Source organism: Leucoraja erinacea, chromosome 9 (assembly GCF_028641065.1).
Source record: "Leucoraja erinacea ecotype New England chromosome 9, Leri_hhj_1, whole genome shotgun sequence".
Taxonomy (NCBI): domain Eukaryota; kingdom Metazoa; phylum Chordata; class Chondrichthyes; order Rajiformes; family Rajidae; genus Leucoraja; species Leucoraja erinaceus.
In genome coordinates, this window is record NC_073385.1 from 40,844,226 (window position 1) to 40,865,025 (window position 20,800).

Below are 20,800 nucleotides of genomic sequence, written 5' to 3' on the forward strand. Positions count from 1 at the left end.
TGTATGTTGTTTTTGTATAAAAATTGCATGTCACAGCATGACGAAATTGGGTCATTTAAAAAATGAAAACCAACAGCTGGAATATTCTGTGTTTAAGAGGGAACTGCAGATGCTGGAGAATCGAAGGTTACACAAAAAAGCTGGAGAAACTCAGCGGGTGCAGCAGCATCTATGGAGCGAAGGAAATAGGCAACGTCTGAAGAAGGGTTTCGGCCCGAAACATTGCCTATTTCCTTCGCTCCATAGATGCTGCTGCACCCGCTGAGTTTCTCCAGCTTTTTTGTGTAGCTGGAATATTCTTCTGCTGCTGGTGCAGACCTGCACTCAGGTGCAGTCATACCAGTGCTGTTGCAAGCAGAGACATATATTTGATTAACTTTCAAAATCCAAGACATTTTCTAACAAGCTCTTCACATTCTATTCCGCAGGCAAACCAAGAATACGTATCATGGCTGCAAAGCAGGAGAACAAATCGAAGAAATGGGCCCTTGTGAAAGAGAAGGTCACTAGCCCAGACACAGACAATACAGAGGCCAACTTGGAAAATGCTGAGCCCGAACTCTGTATACGCTGGCTGCAGATCCCGACTGTTGTGAACTACTCAGGCCTGAAGAAGCGACTAGAAAATAGCAGCAATGACTGGATGGTCCAGTTCCTGGAACTTGATGGGCTTGATTTACTACTGGAGGCCCTGGCCAGATTGTCCGGGAGAGGGGTGGCAAAGATCACCGATGCACTCCTGCAGCTCACCTGTGTGAAATGTGTGCGGGCTGTGATGAACTCTTTAAAGGGCATCGACTACATCATAAATAACGAAGGCTACATTCGGAAACTTTCTCAAGGTATGAACTAAACATGTCTCGGTGGACAAAATGTGTAGGAAGGAACTGCAGATGCTGGTTTATAATGAGGATAGACACAAAGTGCTGGAGTAACTCAGCGGGTTAGCCAGCATTTCTGGAGAAAAAGAATAGGTGACGTTTCAGGTCGGAGCCCTTCTTCAGACTGGAAGATAGAAAAGGCCAGAACGAAACAAGGCCGCAACAGATGACCAGGAAGGGTGGTCAATAATGGCCCTTTGTTGACATGTGCTAAGGACAGAAGATACAAGGATGCGGACAGTGGAACTAGTAGAACAACAAGGGTGGAGGAGGAGGGGAAGGAATGCAGAAGTTACTTGAATATAGAGAAATCTATTTTCATACCGTTGGACTGTAAGCTACACAAGCAAAATATGAGGTTCTGTTCCTTCAACTTGTGAGAGGCCTCACTCTGACAGTGGAGGCCCGGGACAGAAAGGTCATCATGGGAATGGGAAAGGGAGTTAAAATGTTTGGCATGTTTCCTTTTCACCAGAGATGATGTCTGACCCGCTGAGTTACTCCAGCATTTTGTGTCTATCTGTCAATGTTACTGTGGAGCGTTAATGTGCTGTTCCATTGTTAATAATGTTTCCATTATTTGTAGGCCAGGTTTATCCTCAGTGCACCAATAGATTTCACAGGACACAGCGTGCTGGAGTAACTCAGCGAGTCACGCAGCACAGTGGCACAGCAGTAGAGTTGCTGCCTTAGAGAAGCAGTGACCCGTGTTCGATCCTGACTAAGGGTACTGTCTGTACGGAGTCAGCACGTTCTCCCTGTGACCATGTGGGTTTCCTCCAGGTGCTCCGGTCTCCTCCCACATTCCAAAGATTGTCCCTAGTGGGTAGGATAGAACTAGTGCATGGGTGATTGCTGGTTGGCGCGGACTCAGTCGGCCGTAGGTCCCATTTCCACCCTGTATCTCAAAACTAAACTATCTCTGGAGAATGTGGTTAGGTGATATTTCAGGATGACGTGGCGGGTCAGGCAGCATCTCTGGAGAATAAAGGGTCCCGAATCGAAACGTCACCCATCTGTTCTCTCCAGAGATGACTTTCTTCTTCTCTCTCCTCCCCTCCCCTTACAATCAGTTTGAAGAAGGGTCTTGACCTGAAACGTCACCTAACCATGTTTTCCAGAGATGCTGCCTAACCCGTTGAGTTACTCCAGCACTTTGTGACCTTTTGTGCATTAACCAGCATCTGTAATTCCTTCTTTCTAGATTTCACAGGAAATGGAAACTAAAATGAACAAAATAAATAAAATGGAGGTTCGGCATATGATTATAATTTCTGCAACTCAATAAAAACTATTAATAATTTTAAAAAATTAGTTTGATCAGATATGACCAAAATTAACATCTTCAAACAAATAATGTTTTCTATAATCTACAATATATGGCCCAAAATTTGCACCAAATGGTAAAGCAATAGGTCTAGCCACTGTCTTTAAAGCAAATTCCCCTTATGGCATGTGCTTCTCCTTTTGCAAATGCCCACCCAGACCAGTCATCTGTCATCGCTTAGAATACATTAATGTGGAAAACTTCAAAAAGGATGTACCTTTAGGATGGAGATGATGAGGAATTTATTTAACCAGAGGGTAGACAATCGATGAAATTCATTGCCACAGATGGCAGTGGAGTAATTGAAGTTTTTTTTAAAGCGGAAATTGATAGGTAAATTAATCAGTAAGGGCACTAAAGGTTATGGGGAGAAGGCAGAGAATCGGGTTGAGAGAGCGAAATCGATCAGCCATGATAGAATGGCGTAGCAGACTGGATGGGTCGAATGGCCTAATTCTGCTCCTATATCTTATGGTCTTATGTAATTAGCTGGTTAGCCAGATGCTAACAATCACTGCACCTAAAGAACAGAGATGTCAACATCTGGCTAAACAGTCAATTGCATTAAAGTATTCTAAGGCACCACACACCAGAATCAGAAGACACAAGCCACAAGTTAAGTAACAAGAAGGCACAAATTAATTTTATAAACATGATACGAATTAAAGATCGGAACGCATGCTTGATTAAAGAAAAAGCTGAAACATCATACACTTCTTAAAATAAAGAGCACTGAAATATTTTACTTCTTTAAATATTCATGCGTGGAAATTACAATACACATACAAAAGATTGGTTTCTTTGACAGGAAGAGCTTTAGAATATTTAGAGCCAATATTGAACCAATCTTTTAATAATGTTTAGTTCAGCAAAGATAAAATTTTCCGATGATCAAATCAAGTGATTAACTGAAATACTTATAATAAATAATAATAATAATTTTATTTATAGAGCACTTTAAAAACAAACATAGTTGCAACAAAGTGCTGTACATCACTAATCATTGACAAAAAAAGTTAATACACACCAAAAATAACAATCAAAAGAAATAGTAGGAAAAGACATGTAAAATAAAGAAACATCAAAAACACCAAAAACACTGGATTTGAAGATGGACAGTGAGGGGGCCTGTCTGATGTGCAACGGCAGGGTGTTCCAGAGTGCCGGAGCAGCAACAGAGAAAGCTCTATCCCCTCTAAGCCTCCGACTAGACCTCGGTACCTCCAGGAGCAGCTGACCAGCTGACCTGTGGGACCGGGCAGGAGCGTATGGGTGGAGCAGCTCAGAGAGGTAAGGCGGGGCGAGCCCATTCAGAGATTTAAAAACAAATAACAGTATCTTAAAATGAACTAAAAATCCAGGATTTGAATTGTGTTCCACTGGTCTAAAATTATTAATTTTTAGTCTAGTTTAGTTTATACAGGCCCACCAAGTTCATGCCGACCATCAATCACCCGTTCACACTTGTTCCATGTTATTCCACTTTTTCATCCACTCCGTACACACCAGAGCAGCACGGTGGCGCAATGGAAAGTTGCTGCCTTCCAACACCAGGGCCGGGTTCATTCCTAACTACGGGTTCCAGTCTGTACAGAGTTTGTAGGTTCTCCTGTTTTTACTCCCAAACTCCAAAGACGTTTGTGGGTTAATTGGCTTGGTAAAACTGTAAATTGTCCCTAGTGTGTGTAATGTGCAGGAATCGCTGGTCGGCCTGGACTCAGTGGGCCGAAGGGCCTGCTTCCACGCTGTATTTCTAAACTAAACTAAAAACTAGGGACAATTTACAGAGGTCCAATTAACCTACCAACCACACTACTTTGGGATTGAGATGGAAACACAGCTACAGGGACAACATACAAACTCCATACACAGGCAGCACCCAAGGTCAGGATCTGGGTCTCCGGCGCTGTGAGACAGAGGCTCTACCAGCTACGCCACTGTGCAGACAACTAAAAGGCTACTACCTCATTCACCTTTAATTGTTTGGCCCCATGTCTGCATCATTCGAGGTAAAACATTGGGAGGACTGGTAGATTGGCTGTCTCTTCTGTTTAAAATAATGACAAAAATTGCTTTAATGGAGAAAACTTACGTTGCAAGGTTGAACGACAATGCTTCCTTTATCAGTGAACATGTCCTTCTATTTTAGTTTCAGAGATACAGAATGGAAACAGGCCCTTCAACCCACCAAGTCTATGACTGTCCAGAAGAGTGTAAATAGTAGCTAAATAAAGTCCATTAGAGAGCAAAAAAAAAACATGTTGAAACTGTGCGTTGGAGAACTCAGCAGTTGTCAGAAATCTGGAATAAAAGGAGATATTCATAAGTAGAATTCAGTAAAACATTCGCTCTGATGGACCTCAGTGGAGAGGACACAGTGTCTGTTTTTGCCGATTGTCCACTATACCCAAGTGAGGGGGGTAAAGTTTAGCCCAAGGCCGGGAAGGAACAAAGGCGATTAAAACAGGGGGAATTCAGAGGCCGCCTTCATGCTGCTCACTCTCTCCGCTCCTGCAACCGGAAGCTCCCGCCATGTGGTGCCAGCTCAGTGGGTAACTAGCGGAAGAGGGGGGCAGTGCAATGGGGGCTTCGGTCCACTATAACCAAAATCTGCTGTATAGAGGTCCGTTATTGCGAGTGTTTGCTGTACATCATATTTTTAAACTCCATGGAAAAAATTCAGCCACATGTTTTGCGGAAAGGCCAGTATTTACAGTGAGAATAGTTAGCATAAAGTTGCAGTCCTCATCAATTCACTCAATTCCCTCTGCAAGACTTCATTGGCTCACTGTGTTGCTGAAAACGTTATCAGTGAGTAGCAATGTCAGGATTTCTGCATTTAATTTTGCACATGAAAACTCAGATGTTTCTATCAGTTTTATGGTGCAGCAATGGTAAAACACTGACAGTTTTGCCATCATCTGGGCTACTAAATTTGGGTCCAATTTAGATTAGTGAAAATAAGTGAGATCTGTACTTAAGCTGTTGCAGAAAGTGGTAAGAACAAGCATATTTCTAACTATAAGGTTCTGTTGCCTCAGGTAGAATTTTGCTTTCGTTCAAAATAATAGCATTGAAATTTTTGATTTGCAGCATTGGATACAGCTAACATCACCGTAAAGAAACAAGTCTTTGAGTTATTAGCTGCACTGTGTATTTACTCCCTGGAGGGTCATGATCTGGCTTTGGACGCACTGGAAAACTACAAGGCAAGTATAAAACTGCTCTTCAAAACATCCTGGCAATATGTTCTTGTTAGAAACACAGGGATCAGTAAGTGATATCACCCTCCTGGTACATCACTGGACTGGCCTCAACAGGGAGGAAAGCAGCACCCTTGTATTTCTATCAATGACAACCTGCTTAAAGGTTCACGGAGAAAAATAAAACTTTAGTCATGTTTAAAATGTAGAAATCCATCATGATTTTCTGCTTAAATGAAAACACCATCTGTGCTCTTATTCAGTTACGCAGAATGATGCAGGGTGTAAGAATATGCAATTAAAACAAATAATGCTGAAGGAATTCAACAGATGCAGCAACAACTGTGTGATAAGAAACACAGTTAATGTTTCAGGTCAATAATCCTCATAGGGCGGCGCTGTGGTGCAGCAGTAGAGTTGCTGCTTCACAGCACCAGAGACCCAAGTTCAATCCTGGTCACGAGTGCTGTCTGTGTGGTTTGTACATTCTCCCCGTGACTGACAGGCCATACCTGACAAAGTTAGCCAGGCATAATTTCCCTTAATAACTTTATCTTTTGAAATGTACTGTCTTGTGTTTTCATTAGCAGTTTTTTTTTTTCATTCCACAATATAAACCTTTCCCTTAATCCATTCAAATGGTATCAGTTGTACAATATAATGCTGCTGTACATCCATAATGAATAAGGACAATTAGAGAGATGATTTCAAACTGTTTTGATACCAATGTTTTAAATATGGAGTATTTAAGTATTTAATAAAGTATTTTTCTGGACAACCATTATATTGATCATTCTATCAAATTGATCTGATAACTATTACCATTTTACCTACAGGACCACAAACTCTCTTCTGCTTTAATTCATCTTCCCTTGTTGACATTGCACCAGACAGCTAAACTATGACCAACAAGTCCACACCTCCCTCTCGCTGCTGGCTCTCCACCACTTGTCTCATTCATTCTCCCCTGGTCACCTCCTATCAGAGATTCCTTTTGTTCCCCCGGCCTTCTCTGCAGCTTATCTGATTTCTAACATTTCTCAGTTCGGATGAAAGATCATCAGTCTGATACATACATTTTATTTCTGTCCTTAGACAAGACTTTAGACATTAGGCTTTAGAGATACAGCATGGAAACAGCCCACCATGTCCGTGCCAACCAGCGATCCCTCTGTACTCTAGCATTACCCTGCACACCAGGGACAAGTTACAATTTACAGAAGCCAATTAACCTACAAACGTGTACGTCTAGAGTGTGGGAGGAAACTAGAGCACCATGAGAAAACCCACACGGTCACAGGGTGAACATGCAAACGCTGTACAAACAGCACCTATAGTCAGGATCCACCCTGTGTCACTGATGCTGTAAGGCACCACTGTGTGGTCGCCTATCTTCACAGATTCTGCCTGATCTCCAGCTTTTTCAGCAGTTTCGGTTTTTATTGCATAATGCAGTATTACACTAGAGATTGTGCAAAAATACTAAAAAGGTAACTTTTGCCAAAATGTGTATGTTTATGCAATGAAATTTCATAATTCACATTTGTAAACCTCATGAGTGTCCTTCTCTCATGCTCTGCAGAGGACGCTTTGACCACATGACCAGTCACCAAGGTACTGGACACCATTTTCACTAAATCATTAGAACATCGTTTTCATAAGACATAGGAGCAGAATTAGGCCATTTAGCCCTTCTACACCATTCATTCAAGGCTGATCTATCCCACTCATGACCTACTGTCCTATACATCCTCATGAATTAATAGCAACTAAACATTGATTTTTCTTGTATTTTTTCTTGGCAGACTGTGAAAAGGCAACAATACCGATTTAGTGTAATCATGAATGAACTCCAGGCTACAGATAATGTTCCATATATGACTATGTTGCTGAGTGTCATCAACGCTATCATTTTGGGAAGTGAGGAACTGATACCTCGTACTCATCTGCGGAATGAATTCATAGGTAACAATTTCTTGTATAATTCAGCTTCTTACCATCCAGCCCACCCATAGTAATTTAAGTATAGAGTATTTTCCTTACCTGAAAAGCACAACATAGTTGCTTCCAGATCCAAAATAGAAAATCTTTCCTGAAACGTATAGAGAAACATCAATTCAATATCCTGCCATTGTAAAGGATTCCCTCTTTTGATTCAAAAGGTTTTCAGTAATTCCAGATGCCACTGCAGTCACCTAATAACTGGCTCAGTAACTGCTGAAGAAGTGTCAGATTATTGGAACATGTTATTAATAAAATAACCAGGAACACCATAAGTAATTTTATCAATGTCTATTTAGTTTAGTTTTGAGGTACAGCATGATAACAGGCCCTATGGTGCACCGAGTCCATGCTGAGCAATGATCACCCGTATACCAGTTCTATGTTATCCCAGTTTCACACCCTACACACTAGGCACAATTCACAGAAGCCAATTAACCTACTAACCTGCACATCTTTGGAATGTGGGAGGAAACCAGAGCACCGGAGAAATCCCACGTGGTCACAGGGAGAACATACAGACTCTATGAAGACAGCACCCATAGTCAGGATTGAACCCAGACTTTTGACACTGTAAAGCAGTAACTCTACCGCTGCAACACTGTGCCGCCCATTCATTGTGAAAAAAATAGACACTTCAATGTTTTATCAACTTGAACTTAATTCAATTAGTTATAGAGTCATACAGTGTGGAAACAGGCCCTTTGGCCCAATATGCCCAAGCCAACCAACATGCCCTATTTACACAAGCCTGCATTTGGCCCATATCCCTCTAAACCTATCCTATTCATGTACCTGTCCAAATATTTCTGAAATGTCGCGATAGTACCTGCCTCAACTACCTCCTCCAGCAACTCATTCCATACCCCCACCACCCTTTGTATAAAAAAAATAATCCCTCAGGTTCCTATTTCATATGTACAAATGGCTGTAAGATATCTGAGTAATACGGTTCTTCCCTACACTTATAATTCTTAACATATTTGCTAACCAATATAATTTTAGAGAGCATAGGACCAACCAAAAGAACATGAAAAACAAAACATTTCCTGTATGGCTGTCATTTACGACAAACATCCATCCCAGATTATGCAATTCTGCCCAAAACTGTTTTTGTTATGATTCTGATAAAGTTGCTTGAGATTCTAAGCAATTACAAGCTTGATTCGTGCTCTTTCGTTGGTAATTCTCCTTAAAGGGGAACATTCTTACTTCATTAAAGTTACCTTTCAAAACTACAAAATGCAAGTCAAAGCAATCCCTTCACATTTTGATTAGAAAATAATGAATAAAGAAAATGAAGTATTGCACTAATTTCATTATGGTTGCCTCAAAACGCATTAATATAAGACCAGAAAAAAAATATTGCCACTATAAATTTTAAAATACAAACCTTTGTATAAATGAATGTCACCTGCTAAGTTTCAAAAGTGGCTTGTTCTGAAAGGCTTTGTTTGAGCTATATTTGTGCACAAGGTAATCATGTTTATTTCTAAAATAAAAAAAGTATAAATTTAATATTTGATAATATCTACTTCAATGGTTAAGTCTAGTTTCTTTAGAGTAGAGACTCCCTTTCAGATAATTATTTGATTTGCTTCTAACAAGTAACTTCAGGCTGTCTATTTTTGCACCTGCATTATATAAAATCATGGTCTTAAAAACTACCTAAACCATATTATGTGTGACTACATTTGTTGAAGTCAAATAATATTACTAAATTATTTATTTTAGGTCTCCATCTGTTGGATATACTGCCATCATTAAGGTATGTTTTATTCATGTAGATTGCCCAGTTTAAATAGATTTAACATCATGTTTACTGAATGTATGCTCAGATTTCTTGATTGTTATGCATTTTTTGAAGAATATTGTAGATTATGGTTTTTATTTTGGTGAAAATTCTAAATGTGAGTTAATTTAACTCTTGCATTACTTAAGCCTTAAGAGACATTAATTAAGAGAAAGGAATTACCTGATTGAGTTATACTGGCATTTTGTTCAAGGGAAATGCACTAACATAATCTGTATCATGATGTATTCCTTAAGGGAAAAAGATGATGAAGATTTATTAGTCCAATGTTTAACCTTTGAGGACGCTAAAGGAGATGATGATGAAGAGTTAATGCAACTCTATGGTGGCATTGATATGAATAGCCATCAAGAGGTCTTTTCAACATTGTTTAACAAAGTAAGTGCATGTTTTTTGTTGGTGTTATTTCAGAATTTTAAATGTTTAATTAGTCCAATTTTAGAGTGAGGCATTGTCAAATGAGTGATGTTCTGCAACAAATGGCACAGAGTAATATTCATATTTTTCAGCGAAATGGCTAAAGCTTAATTGTTGTGGTCTGAGAACCTTTTTAAAGTGAAACCTATTGATCTATTTATGATCCAGAGAAACATAATCAAGGTCAAAATTTATCAAAGGTTATGACATGGTACAATATGAGGGATTATCTCCAGTGTTTATGATTAAGCAAAAAGCTACTGTAAAACGTAGATTGTTATTCAAAATATTTAAGATAGGAAATTATGTTGAAGTAATGGAAATGTTATCAGAGGGGGTGTGACAGAGAAAAAGATAAAACCACAAGGAATCTTGAGTAAAACACAAAATGTTGGAGTAACTCGGTGGGTCAGGCGGAACCTCTGGAGGGAATGAATGAGTGACAATTTGGGTCAGGATCCTTCTTCAGACTGATTGTTATAAGGGGGAAGAAGTTGGAAAAGAGGTTGGGGCAGAACAAAGCCTGGCAAATGAGGGGTGGGAAGACACAAAGTGGAGAAATTCAACAGGTCAGGCAGCATACCAGGAGTACATGGATAGGTGACATTTTGGGTTGGAATCCATCTTCAGACTGACTGTAGTAAGAGTGAGAAAGGTGGAAATGAGGTGAGGGTGGGACGAAGCCTGGTAATTGATAAATGGATTCAGGTGAGGGTGGATTCTGATTGGAAACGGGTAGTTTTGATGTGACATTGTGGGTTGAAATGATGGTCTTCTGTGTTTAACTTTCTTTGATTCCAGTTGCCAGTACATTTCCCTTTGTCTCCAACTCTAGGTGAGTGGTTTGCCTGTCTCCACTCATCTGCTGTCCATTCTCCAAGGTCTCCTGCAACTGGACCCATCAAACAGCAGTGGTCCCCTGATCTGGGAGGCACTGGAGGTTTTGGTGAATAGAGCTGTCCTAGCTGCTGATGATGGTAAGACATTATCCCCCCCCCCCCCCCCCCCCCCCCCCCCCCCCCCACACCAAGTATACTGGGACATATTTTATTGTTGGACATCTGTATATCCCTGGAATGGCAGATCAAAACCTTAAAGGCCTGTCCCAATTAGGCAATTTTTCTGGTGACTGTCATAGACGTAGCAGGTCACCAAAAAACCGGCAACTGGACCCCCTACGACAAGCTACAACATCGTACAATGGAATCACCCAGTTTTCCTATAAAACGGGTTGTAGGGTGCGGTTTTGAATCATTCTGCATCATGACTACCATGAAGCAACATCAGAGGGCATTGCTCTTATTACAAGAAGAAGAATAGGTCTGTGTGGTTGAAGGCCTTGTCCCTGAAGAGACACAGGCTGGGCCAGTATGAAAGCCTGATGACTGAGTTCCAGCAAAAAGATGAGGCTGCCTTCAGAAACTTCACTAGGCACCCCCCTGAGATGTTTCGGGAGCTGACGACACAGGTGGGCCCGCTCCTTCCTTCTCCTTGGAGTCATTTTACAATGCTCAAGGTCTCCAACAAAAAAATCAGGAAGTCCATGCACTTTATTTTTACCCGATCACATGTTTTTCCAAAGTCGCTACTTGACTTCTCTTGACGACAACCTACGACAGCACCTACGTCCGGAGAAGACAAGCTACGGCAAGCCCACGGTCGCCGACTGTCGCTGAAAAGTTTTGAACATTTCAAAATCCAGCGACGACCAGAAAAATGCTACAACTCTTTGGGCGACTGAGGAGACTATTCACGACCATACAGGCGACACCCGGCGACCGTGTGGCGACTGCCTAGTCACCGGCAGTCGCCTAAAAAATCGCCTATGTGGGACAGGCCCTTTACTGTTATTGCTACTATTTACTACAATTAATCATGCTGATCCAAATTTGGCAAGGAAATAGGGGCACGGACTTCAAAAATCACTAACAGTTTCCTGTGGGAATCCTGCAATTTTACTGGTGTCAACTACTGTCTGACTTTGAAAATCCCCCAGAGTCCAGTGTGAGAGTAGAAAGTGCTTTTGTTGCATTTTAATGTTTAAATTTGCAATATAATTAATAATTTTACTATGGCTAGGTGATGTTTTGGGTCAAGATCCTTGTTGGGTTGGGACAGTCTGAAGAAGATTCTCGACCTGAAACATCACCAATCCATGTTCTCCAGTGATGCTGCCTAACCTAAGTTACTCCAGTATTTTGTGTCTTACCTTGATAAACCAACATTTGCAGTTCCTTGTTTCTACTTTCTGAATAGTTTTAGTAGTTACTAGAATGTTTCTGACAATCAGAAACAAGGGTGTTCACTAGCTTTGACAGCCAAGTCAACCACAGTTTTGACATTCAGCTACCCCAGTTATTTAATTTTCCTTTGGCCCCCTCCCCCTCCCCCTCCTGAGTTACTCCAGCACCTTGTGTCCTTTTGTGTAAACCAGCATCTGCAGTTCCTTATTTCTACATTTTTACTTCATAATAGGTTGGATCATTTTGATTTGGTCAGCGTGTCACCCCTCTCCCTCCTACCCCTGGGCTGGATACAGACAGCCTATGTCGTTACCTTGCCCAGCACTCCCTTGATTGTCTGGATGGAAACTAGATTACTGGTGTCACCAGGAATGCCCCTATTAATATTTGGCAGATGACAAAACTGGGGAAAATTCACTATTGTGTAAACATTATGAAAACTGAAGTGAATAATGATTTAAAGGAACTGAGCAAGACAGTGTCTGTTACTGTAGCAATAGGCAGTGAAACAAGCTGACAGATTCACCTCCTGAATCCGGCAGTAAGTCTAAGTCTAGAATTCCTGCATTTCATGGCACGTGCTTAAATCACAGACCGACATATTAATTCCACCACTCAAGAAGGGAGAGAAATAGAAAGCAGAAAATTATTGCCCATTTAGTCTAACCCCTGCTATTGGGACAATGCTGGAACCCAATGTGCAGTTAATAGGGCATTTTGAAAACCATGAGACAAACAAGCAAAGTAAACATTCAAAGGAAACAATTTAACAAAGTTTTTGGAGGATGTATCAAATGGTTAAAGGGAATCGGTAGCTATTCTGTATCTGGATATCCAGAAGGCATTCCATAAGGTGCTCTATTATATCATAGGTAGAGGATTGGCTCTGAACAAATAATAAACAGTCAGGATAAGCGACAAGGACACTGCAGTGGATTGTAACTTGAGCAAAAATCAAATTGCTGGAGGAATTCCCTGGGTCAGCCGGCATCCACAGAGGGAAGGTTTTGGGTAGAGACCCTACTTGAGTTTGAAGAAAGCTCCCAACCCAAAATGTCATCAGCTCATTTCCATCCACAGTTGCTGCCTGACCTGCTGAATTTCTCCATCAGTTTGTGGATCATTTTCAGATTGCTAATCAGTTTTTTTGGGCTACAGTTATTAGTTCCGGGACCTTAATTATTTACTCCCTATATTAATAATTTGATGCAGGGACAGAGTGTACGATAGTCAAATTTGCTGATGATAGAAAAGTAGGTGGGAGTAGCAGGTTGTGAGGAAAACAAAGAGCCTGCAAAGGAGTATAGTTAAGGGCCTGTCCCACTGTATGAGGTCATTCTCCAGAGTTCTCCCCTGATTCGAGCTCATGTAATGTACGTAGCGGGTACGTAGGAGCTTGTGGATGTCACGTAGCGGGTCGGCTCGTACGAGTAACGGTAGGTACTTGGGAAATCTGGTAAACTCGTGACATTTTTTCAATGCTGTGAAAAATGTCCATGAGTAAAAAAAATACTCGTGATGAAAATGTTTTTTTACTTTTTACTCGTATGAGCCCCTCTGTACCCGCTATGTACATTACATGAGCTCGATTCAGCGGAGAACTCGGGAGAACTCTTGAATGACCTCGTACAGTGGGACAGGCCCTTTAAGTGAGAAGGCAAGAAGTTTGCATATGAAGTATAATGCAGGAAAATAAGAGGTTAACCACTTTAAGGAGGAAAAAAGAATGACGAAGCAAATCATTTAAACATTCTAAGATGACTGTGTTGAGGTATCAGGCAATCTGGAGTTTACATCTGGAGTTTCTGGAGTGAAATGCATAAAGTTTGCATACAGATAAGTATTTAGATGTAAAGGCTAATGTAATGTAGGCTTTAATTACAAGGAGTGTGGAGTGTAAAAATAGGGACAATCCAAAGCACATTTACAGAACATTAGAGAAACTAAACCAGGATCACTCCAGTTGGCTTTGGTTTCCATTATTAAGGAATAGTAAGCATTCACAATGGCAGAGGGAGGTTTTACTTAAATCACCCATTTCATCCCAGGAGTAAATTGTGAATAAGGTTTGAGCAGATTGGGTCTATGCACTTTGGAGTTTGGGTGAAAGAGAGGTGATCTTATTGAAGCATTCTGATTGCAAGATTCTGAGGATGTTCTATCGAGTGGCAGTATCGGGATATAGAAGGGGGGGATAATTTCCGGATAGGTGGTCATCCATTTAACATGGAGATGGTGAGGAAGTTCTTCTCTTAAAATATCGTGAATGTGGGAATTCTATACTGCAGAGAGCTGTGGAGGTGGGATCATTCAATGCTGTCAAGACTTGGATTCCAATGCATTTGAAGCACAAACAGTTGAGGGGGATACTGAGAGAGAATGTGATTGTAGTGTTGGGTCAGCCATGATCTTATTGAATGGTGTAGCGGGCCTGGTGGCCAATTAGCCTACTCCTGCTCATGACTGTGGAGGCTAAATGTGATGCCTGGTATGTGCATCCAGGACAGGTCCAGGAAGGTTACTTCCATTGATTCTTGGTGAACCTATTTCATGGGTCTACATCAGAAGTAGGAATAGAAACTGAACAATTATCCTCATTCAGAAAGGTTGGCATTGGAAGAGTTGGGATGAAGATCCTGTTTCCATGCTGTGTAATTCTATCACTCCAAAGGGATAAATCTTCCTGGAATCTTCTCTCATTGTTCTCCACATCCATCTTTTGGCCTACACTTGTTTGGACAGTTGCTCCAAAATTCATGCCCATTAACATGCAGTGCTCACCAAGTAGTATAGGCTAACAACTATGATATATGGAAACATGGGAAGGTGGAGGAAGCTTTGCAAAATAACATCTCAAGTTATTGACATGTTGCGAAAAGATTTAGCAACATAATTGTAAGGAGGTAAACATTGATCGATGGAAAATATTTCTTCACAGCAAATGAAGATGAAGGCATTGGTCCAGTCATGGAAAGGCTTGTATTAGTTAAGAAGTTTAAAAAGGATCAGCTGGTGAAGAAAAATGCAAGTAAAAGGACAGTTGATAAAGCCGTACAAACAGAATTATCAATGCCTTTCACAGCAGCAGAGCTAAAACAGAAGTCTGGCTCGTTGAGGCCACTGTCAGCTGGTGAGGTGTTCCCTCTTGCATCTGCTCCTCTTCCAATCCCAAAAGTGGCTGATGCCACAATGACATCTCCACCCACTATTCTGCCCAGTGCCTGTGTACCACCTCCCCCACCTCTCCCCGGGGCTGGTGAAACACCCACTCCTCTCCCCGGAGCTGGTGGAATTCCCCCTCCACCCCCTCCTCTCCCTGGAGCTACTGGAGTGCCACCGCCTCCCCCTCCTCTCCCTGGGGCTACTGGAGTGCCTCCTCCTCCCCCTCCTCTCCCTGGGGCTACTGCAGTGCCCCCGCCTCCCCCTCCTCCCCCTCCTCCCCCTGGGGCTACTGGAGTGCCTCCTCCTCCCCCACCTCCCCCTCCTCTCCCTGGTTCTATGGCCCCGCCTCCCCCTCCACCACCACCTCTCCCCGGTGGAATCCCACCACCACCACCGCCCCCAGGGCTTTTCAACAACGAGGCACCCATTGTGGCTTCCCAAACTGCTAATCAACTGCGCTCCTGTGCTCCACATCGCCGACGTACTCATCAACCAAAATTGCAGATGAAGAAACTGAACTGGCAGAAAATCCCCTCACGAAATACCACAGGTACGTTCGAGTGTGAGTATTCTCAAAATGACTTGCTATGCAATCTTGAAGGGCAGTGGATATCGTTCTGTAGAATTTAATGTGAAATGGGCAGGGAAGCAATGGAGAGAGTACGTTAATGCTTCAGCTAACTGGTGGTGGTGGGCCAGTAGATCTTGTGTTTACTTGGTAGCAATTTTGGCAATGGTGTAGAAAATTAATATTCACCTTTCAATCAAAAGCATTGAATTGCAGTCCTGTTCATCTGCATTGCAAGACCCAGCTGCACTTTAAATCAATTGTAGCATGGTGGCGCAGCAGTAGAGTTGCTGCCTTACAGCACCAGAAACCCGGGTTGGATCCTGACCTCAGATGCTGTCTGTACGGAGTTTGTACATTGTCCACGTGACCGCGTCGGTTTTCTCCGGGTGTTCCAATTTCCTCCGACACTGCAAAGATGTGTGTTTGTAGGTTCATTTGTTCACTTAAGTAAAAATTGCAAATTGTCCATAGAGTATAGTATACTGCTAGTGTACAGGGATCACTGATCGGCACGGACTCCATGGGTCAGAGGTTCTGTTTCCATGTTGTTTCTCTAAAAACTAATTTATCTTGAAACTTTGGGGATATTGATCATGTGCAGACAGGGATTAGTTTACATTTTATACCTTGGTGAATCGTGCTTGTTCAGAATCTTGGCATCCTGTTCAGTGCATCCATTGCGGGTATAAGGGCTTTGTAGATTGGCATCGTGTTCAGTTTCGTCTCGACCGTATACGAGGATGTCGTCAACAATGATGGCACAAGGAAATTCGGCGAACAGCTGTTCCAATGTGCACTGGAAGACTTCGCTGGCAGAGTTGATACCAAAAGTCATTCTTAGAAATTGGTAGCGGCCGAACGGGGTGGCGAAAGTTGTTAATGGGGATAAAGCACGATCTAATGGGATTTGCCAAAAGGAGTTCTTAGCATCTAAAACTGAGAAGATAGTTGTGTTACCGATCTGTGCCGCTACATCTTCAGTGGTTCTCATCGGGTAGTGTTGGCATTTAATTGCTGTGTTCAAATCTTTAGGATTGATGCAGATGTGTAATTCCTTCTTGTCTTTCTTGGTGGTGACGACCATGGTGGAGACCCAATCGAAGGGTTTGCTGACCTCGGCAATGACTCCGTTGGAGACCATATGTTTTAGTTTGTTGTGTACTTTCTCTTGCATGCCGTGGGGGACGTGGTGAGATGCACTAATAATCGGGGTGACTGTATGGTCAACAGAGATTTTGTATATTGTTGGTAGCTTGCCGAGTTTGGCATCAAACAAGTCCTTGTAGTTGGGTAGGATCTGTTGTGCTGGTCCTTCCGCCAAAAAGAGTTTGTGGACAGCACGCCTGAAATAAACCAGACCTAAGTCTTGGCAGGCATTGATGCTTAGCAGGGTTTCCGAGCTTGGCTGGACAATGTAAAAAAGTAAGTTCTTTGCCTGTTCGTTGATGGTACTTTTCAGATCAGCTTTACCCAACGGGTGAAGAATTCCCCCCCCCCCCCCCCCCCCCCCCCCCCCCCGCCCGTAAGCATGTAAGGTGGAGGAGTCTTTTGTCATGTCAATGGTTCTTAGCTTGTTGAACGCTTTGAGTGACATGACGTTTACCCAGGCACCGTATCGACTTTGGCGATCAGAGGTTTGTTATTGATTATCATGGTCACCGCACGATCAGTTACTACGTTTGAGGTGCGCAGGTTTAGGGAAAGTATGGTAGACTCAGTGTCTGAGTTATCAGAGTCGTTCACGTGGGAAGATTCGTCCTGTTCATGGGAATCAGAATCGATCAGGTCTTATTGAATCAAGTGCAGCTTCATCCCACTAGATCGACAAAAATTAGCAAAGTTGTTGAGTTTCTTGCATTTATGACATACTTTTCCATGGGCTACACAAAACTGGCAACCCCTGGGGTGAGGGTAGTCCTTCTCAAACATTCGCCATCGCTCGGCGATATCGGAATCAAACACGAGCGGAGGAAAAGGTTGATGAGGCAGTTCCTTACCGTATGAGGACCGGGCGGGTTAGCAAGCCTCCTGTTAGATACAGTGATTATTAGATGTGGTGATTTGCATTTAACATTTTATTTACTCGTTGCAGTGGTAATGGTTTATCCGTTTTTCATTTCTACAAGAAGAGATGTAGATTGCCTATTGTGTTAGCCAATTAGAATGCTTAGTAATTATAACTCCGCCTAATTATCACATTCATCGTGAAAAGACTCGCCCACTGCCTGCCAGTAACTGTAGCAGTGTGAATGTGTAATGACCTGCTTGCATGACCTGAATAATAAAGATGCTTGTGTTTCAACCTGTGTGAGTTTGAGCTCTTTACAGGCTTGTTCCTGGGCTGCAGTGTTCTAAGTTTTGAGTCCCCTGTGTGACAACACACTAAAGAGCTGCTGATCAGTTTGGGCTCGCTTATTATGCCATCACTTGTGTTCTTGAGTTCGACACTTTGTGTCTTTTTTTTTGTAAACCCAGCATCTGCAGCTCCCGGTTTCAGAAAAGATTTGTTAGAATACTTCCAGGGATTTTGAGTGCAATGACAAACTAAAGAATCCATGGTGTGCTTTGAAATGGGCAAGTTGAAAAATAAATTTGATGGGGTATAAAATATCAGGACTGGTTTAGAGTGGATAAACAAAAAAAAAAAAGCTCCCATTTGAAGATGTTGCAAGGACATTTAAAGTGATTGGCAAAAGCTCAAGAGATGGCTGGAGAAAGTATGGTGGATACAGGTTCAATTGCGACTTTCTGAAGGGAAGTGGATTAACATTAATGGTTAAAAAATGTAAGGCTGCAATGAAAGAGCCAAGAGATTGAATGGGCCACATGCCTCTCCAATGTGCTGCTACAGAGTTAACTGATCAAAAGACTTACTTTGCTGAAGCATGCCCATGGTTCCAAAAGCCCCCCACATGTTGATCGGCTTTGTGCAACTGGAGGAGTTTCAAAATCATGACAGATATTTTACCTCTGGGAGGAAGGCAAACTTCTTGATTAGTAAGGGTGTCAAAGGGTATGGGGCGAAGGCAGGAACTGGGGTGGAGGGGGAAAGATAGATCAGCCATGATTGAATGGAGTAAACTCCATGGGCTGAATGGCTTAATTCTGCTCCAATGACTTATGAAGATGAAATGAGAAGGGTGGTATCAAAGTAGGCGGAGTGTGGATGGAGATGATGCGTTGGTGGTGGTGGGCAAGCTCTCCATGAATTTATTTGGCTGTATTTTCAACACTGTTTCGAGAGATCAGTATAAAAGTTGCTTGCCATTTTGTTCAGGGAATTTTATATGAGATACTTTACATAAGATAAAGTAATCAGCGTTAAGAGAACATGCATTATTTTCTCAATATTTCAATTCAATTCCCAGTGTGAATAGGAAAATCTTGATTTCTTTCTCCCTTTTTTTGACTGTTTTCTTCCTCAGAGACTAATTCTTTATGGGCATCCATCCACAAAACTGATGACCCATCTTTGAATCCTAATTATACCAGTATTGAACAACTCTTCTGCTTTCCTGTGTCAAACCCAAAAAAGAATGAGGAGAAAGTTAGAAAAAAGGAACCTAAGGAGGTAAATAAAATGTTCAAAATCGTTCAAAGAGGATGTTAGAAGTGGCATCAAGAAGGTGATGTAAATTTACTAAACTTGTTGCGGGAACAAAAGAAGAATCAAGATAATGATTTAAGGATGTTATTTCTGACAGATCACATTCCTAGACTCGAGGAAAAGCCTTAATCTGAACATATTCTTAAAGCAATTCAGATGGTGAGTTGCGTTAAAAGTAACTGTTACTAATATGTAGTTAATTGTATACTGTCCCTGTACTACTACGATACACATACAGCATAAGTATCTAAGATGCTTATCTAACATGTATCTAAGTGCTTATGTATAGTGATACTTGTAGTGGACTGTATACAAAAATTAATTTCACTGTTTCCTTAGTACATGTGACAATAAAGTAACATTGAACTATTAATTGTGCCGGTAATGTTTCAAATATTAAGTAATTAAACAACATTCTTAGTTGGCTTAAGGACCTGTCCCACTTAGGCGACTTTTTCAGCGATAGCTGGCAAAGGGGCTGTAGCCACATGGTCACGGTGTGATGCGGCATGACGCCTGTATTGTCGTGAGCTGTTGCCTCTAGTGTCGTGGCCTTTTTCTTGGTGCCGTTTGGTTTTGAAATGTTCAAAACCTCTATGCTACAGCTGGCTTGACGTTGCGTGACATCTCCTGGCGTAGGTTGTCGTAGGCTGTCGCTGGGTTGACGCCATCTGACGTTGGCTGTGTCGCCAGGTGCTGATTTTGGTGAATTCAAGTGGCGGCAGCCTACGTCATGCCACGCCAACAGGCGAGAGTATCGGCATCACGAGAAGTCGCGTTGTATCATTTGAAAAGTGCACTGCACCACCTGTTTTCAGTTGACGCCATCAGGGTCCTAGTTTGTCGCAGCTTGTCGCGGACTGACGTAGGTTGACCTCGGTTGTCGTAGCACGTCATCTATATTGTCGTAGGCTGTCGTGGGTGTTGCCGTGGGTTGACGTCACTTGTTGCAAAGAATTGGGAGGCCGGTTGACGTAGCTTGTCATAGCTTGACGTCGACTAGGTGGCAGTCTGTAGTAGACATTGTTGTTGGGGGCCGGTTTCTCAGCGTCACGCCACAACAGTGACTGTGGCCAAAAATGTTGCCTAAGTGGGACAGGCCCTTAAGGGTCTTGTTGTAGAGTCTTACAGCACGGAAGTAGGCTGTTCAGTCCAACTTGTCCATGCTGACACTTGTCCCACCTGCCCACATTTGGCTCATATCCCTCTAAATCTTTCCTATCCATGTACCTACATGTCTTTTAAATATTTGTCTATTTACTGTAGACCAGCTGAATGCTTGTGGATCCCTATGGAAATGTTGGCCAAAGCCAGTAGCACAGTTCAACCCCTTACTGATAACAAGTGCTCGCTAAAAGTTTGACGCTTGGAACTATTTCTTTTCTCATAGTTTTAATGTAATAATGGTTCCATTTGCAATGTTCTGCTAGTTCTAATGAAGAAGTGGCCGGCATGATCAAAATTGGGGACCGATCCAAATTTGATATGGAGTCCTTGAAGCAACTCCAGAAACTACTGCCAGAGAATCATGAGGTAAGTACGGAAGATGGGAAATACCAGCTTTTAGTGTCCATT

At 42.1% G+C, this 20,800-nt stretch overlaps 1 protein-coding gene across 2 annotated transcripts in view; it reads left to right on the forward strand.

The window, feature by feature from the left end:
- The window catches only part of inf2 (inverted formin 2), an 81,626-nt gene that overhangs the window by 35,039 nt on the left and 25,787 nt on the right, over window positions 1–20,800 (forward strand). For both annotated transcript variants that reach the window (XM_055640632.1, XM_055640631.1), the window contains exons 2-11: window positions 429–842; window positions 5,302–5,417; window positions 7,217–7,376; window positions 9,147–9,180; window positions 9,462–9,603; window positions 10,478–10,619; window positions 14,824–15,597; window positions 19,044–19,189; window positions 19,323–19,384; window positions 20,656–20,758. In XM_055640632.1, the coding sequence (XP_055496607.1) occupies window positions 449–842; window positions 5,302–5,417; window positions 7,217–7,376; window positions 9,147–9,180; window positions 9,462–9,603; window positions 10,478–10,619; window positions 14,824–15,597; window positions 19,044–19,189; window positions 19,323–19,384; window positions 20,656–20,758 (2,073 nt within the window). In that variant the 5' untranslated portion in view covers window positions 429–448. The remainder of the gene's footprint in view (window positions 1–428; window positions 843–5,301; window positions 5,418–7,216; window positions 7,377–9,146; window positions 9,181–9,461; window positions 9,604–10,477; window positions 10,620–14,823; window positions 15,598–19,043; window positions 19,190–19,322; window positions 19,385–20,655; window positions 20,759–20,800) is intronic.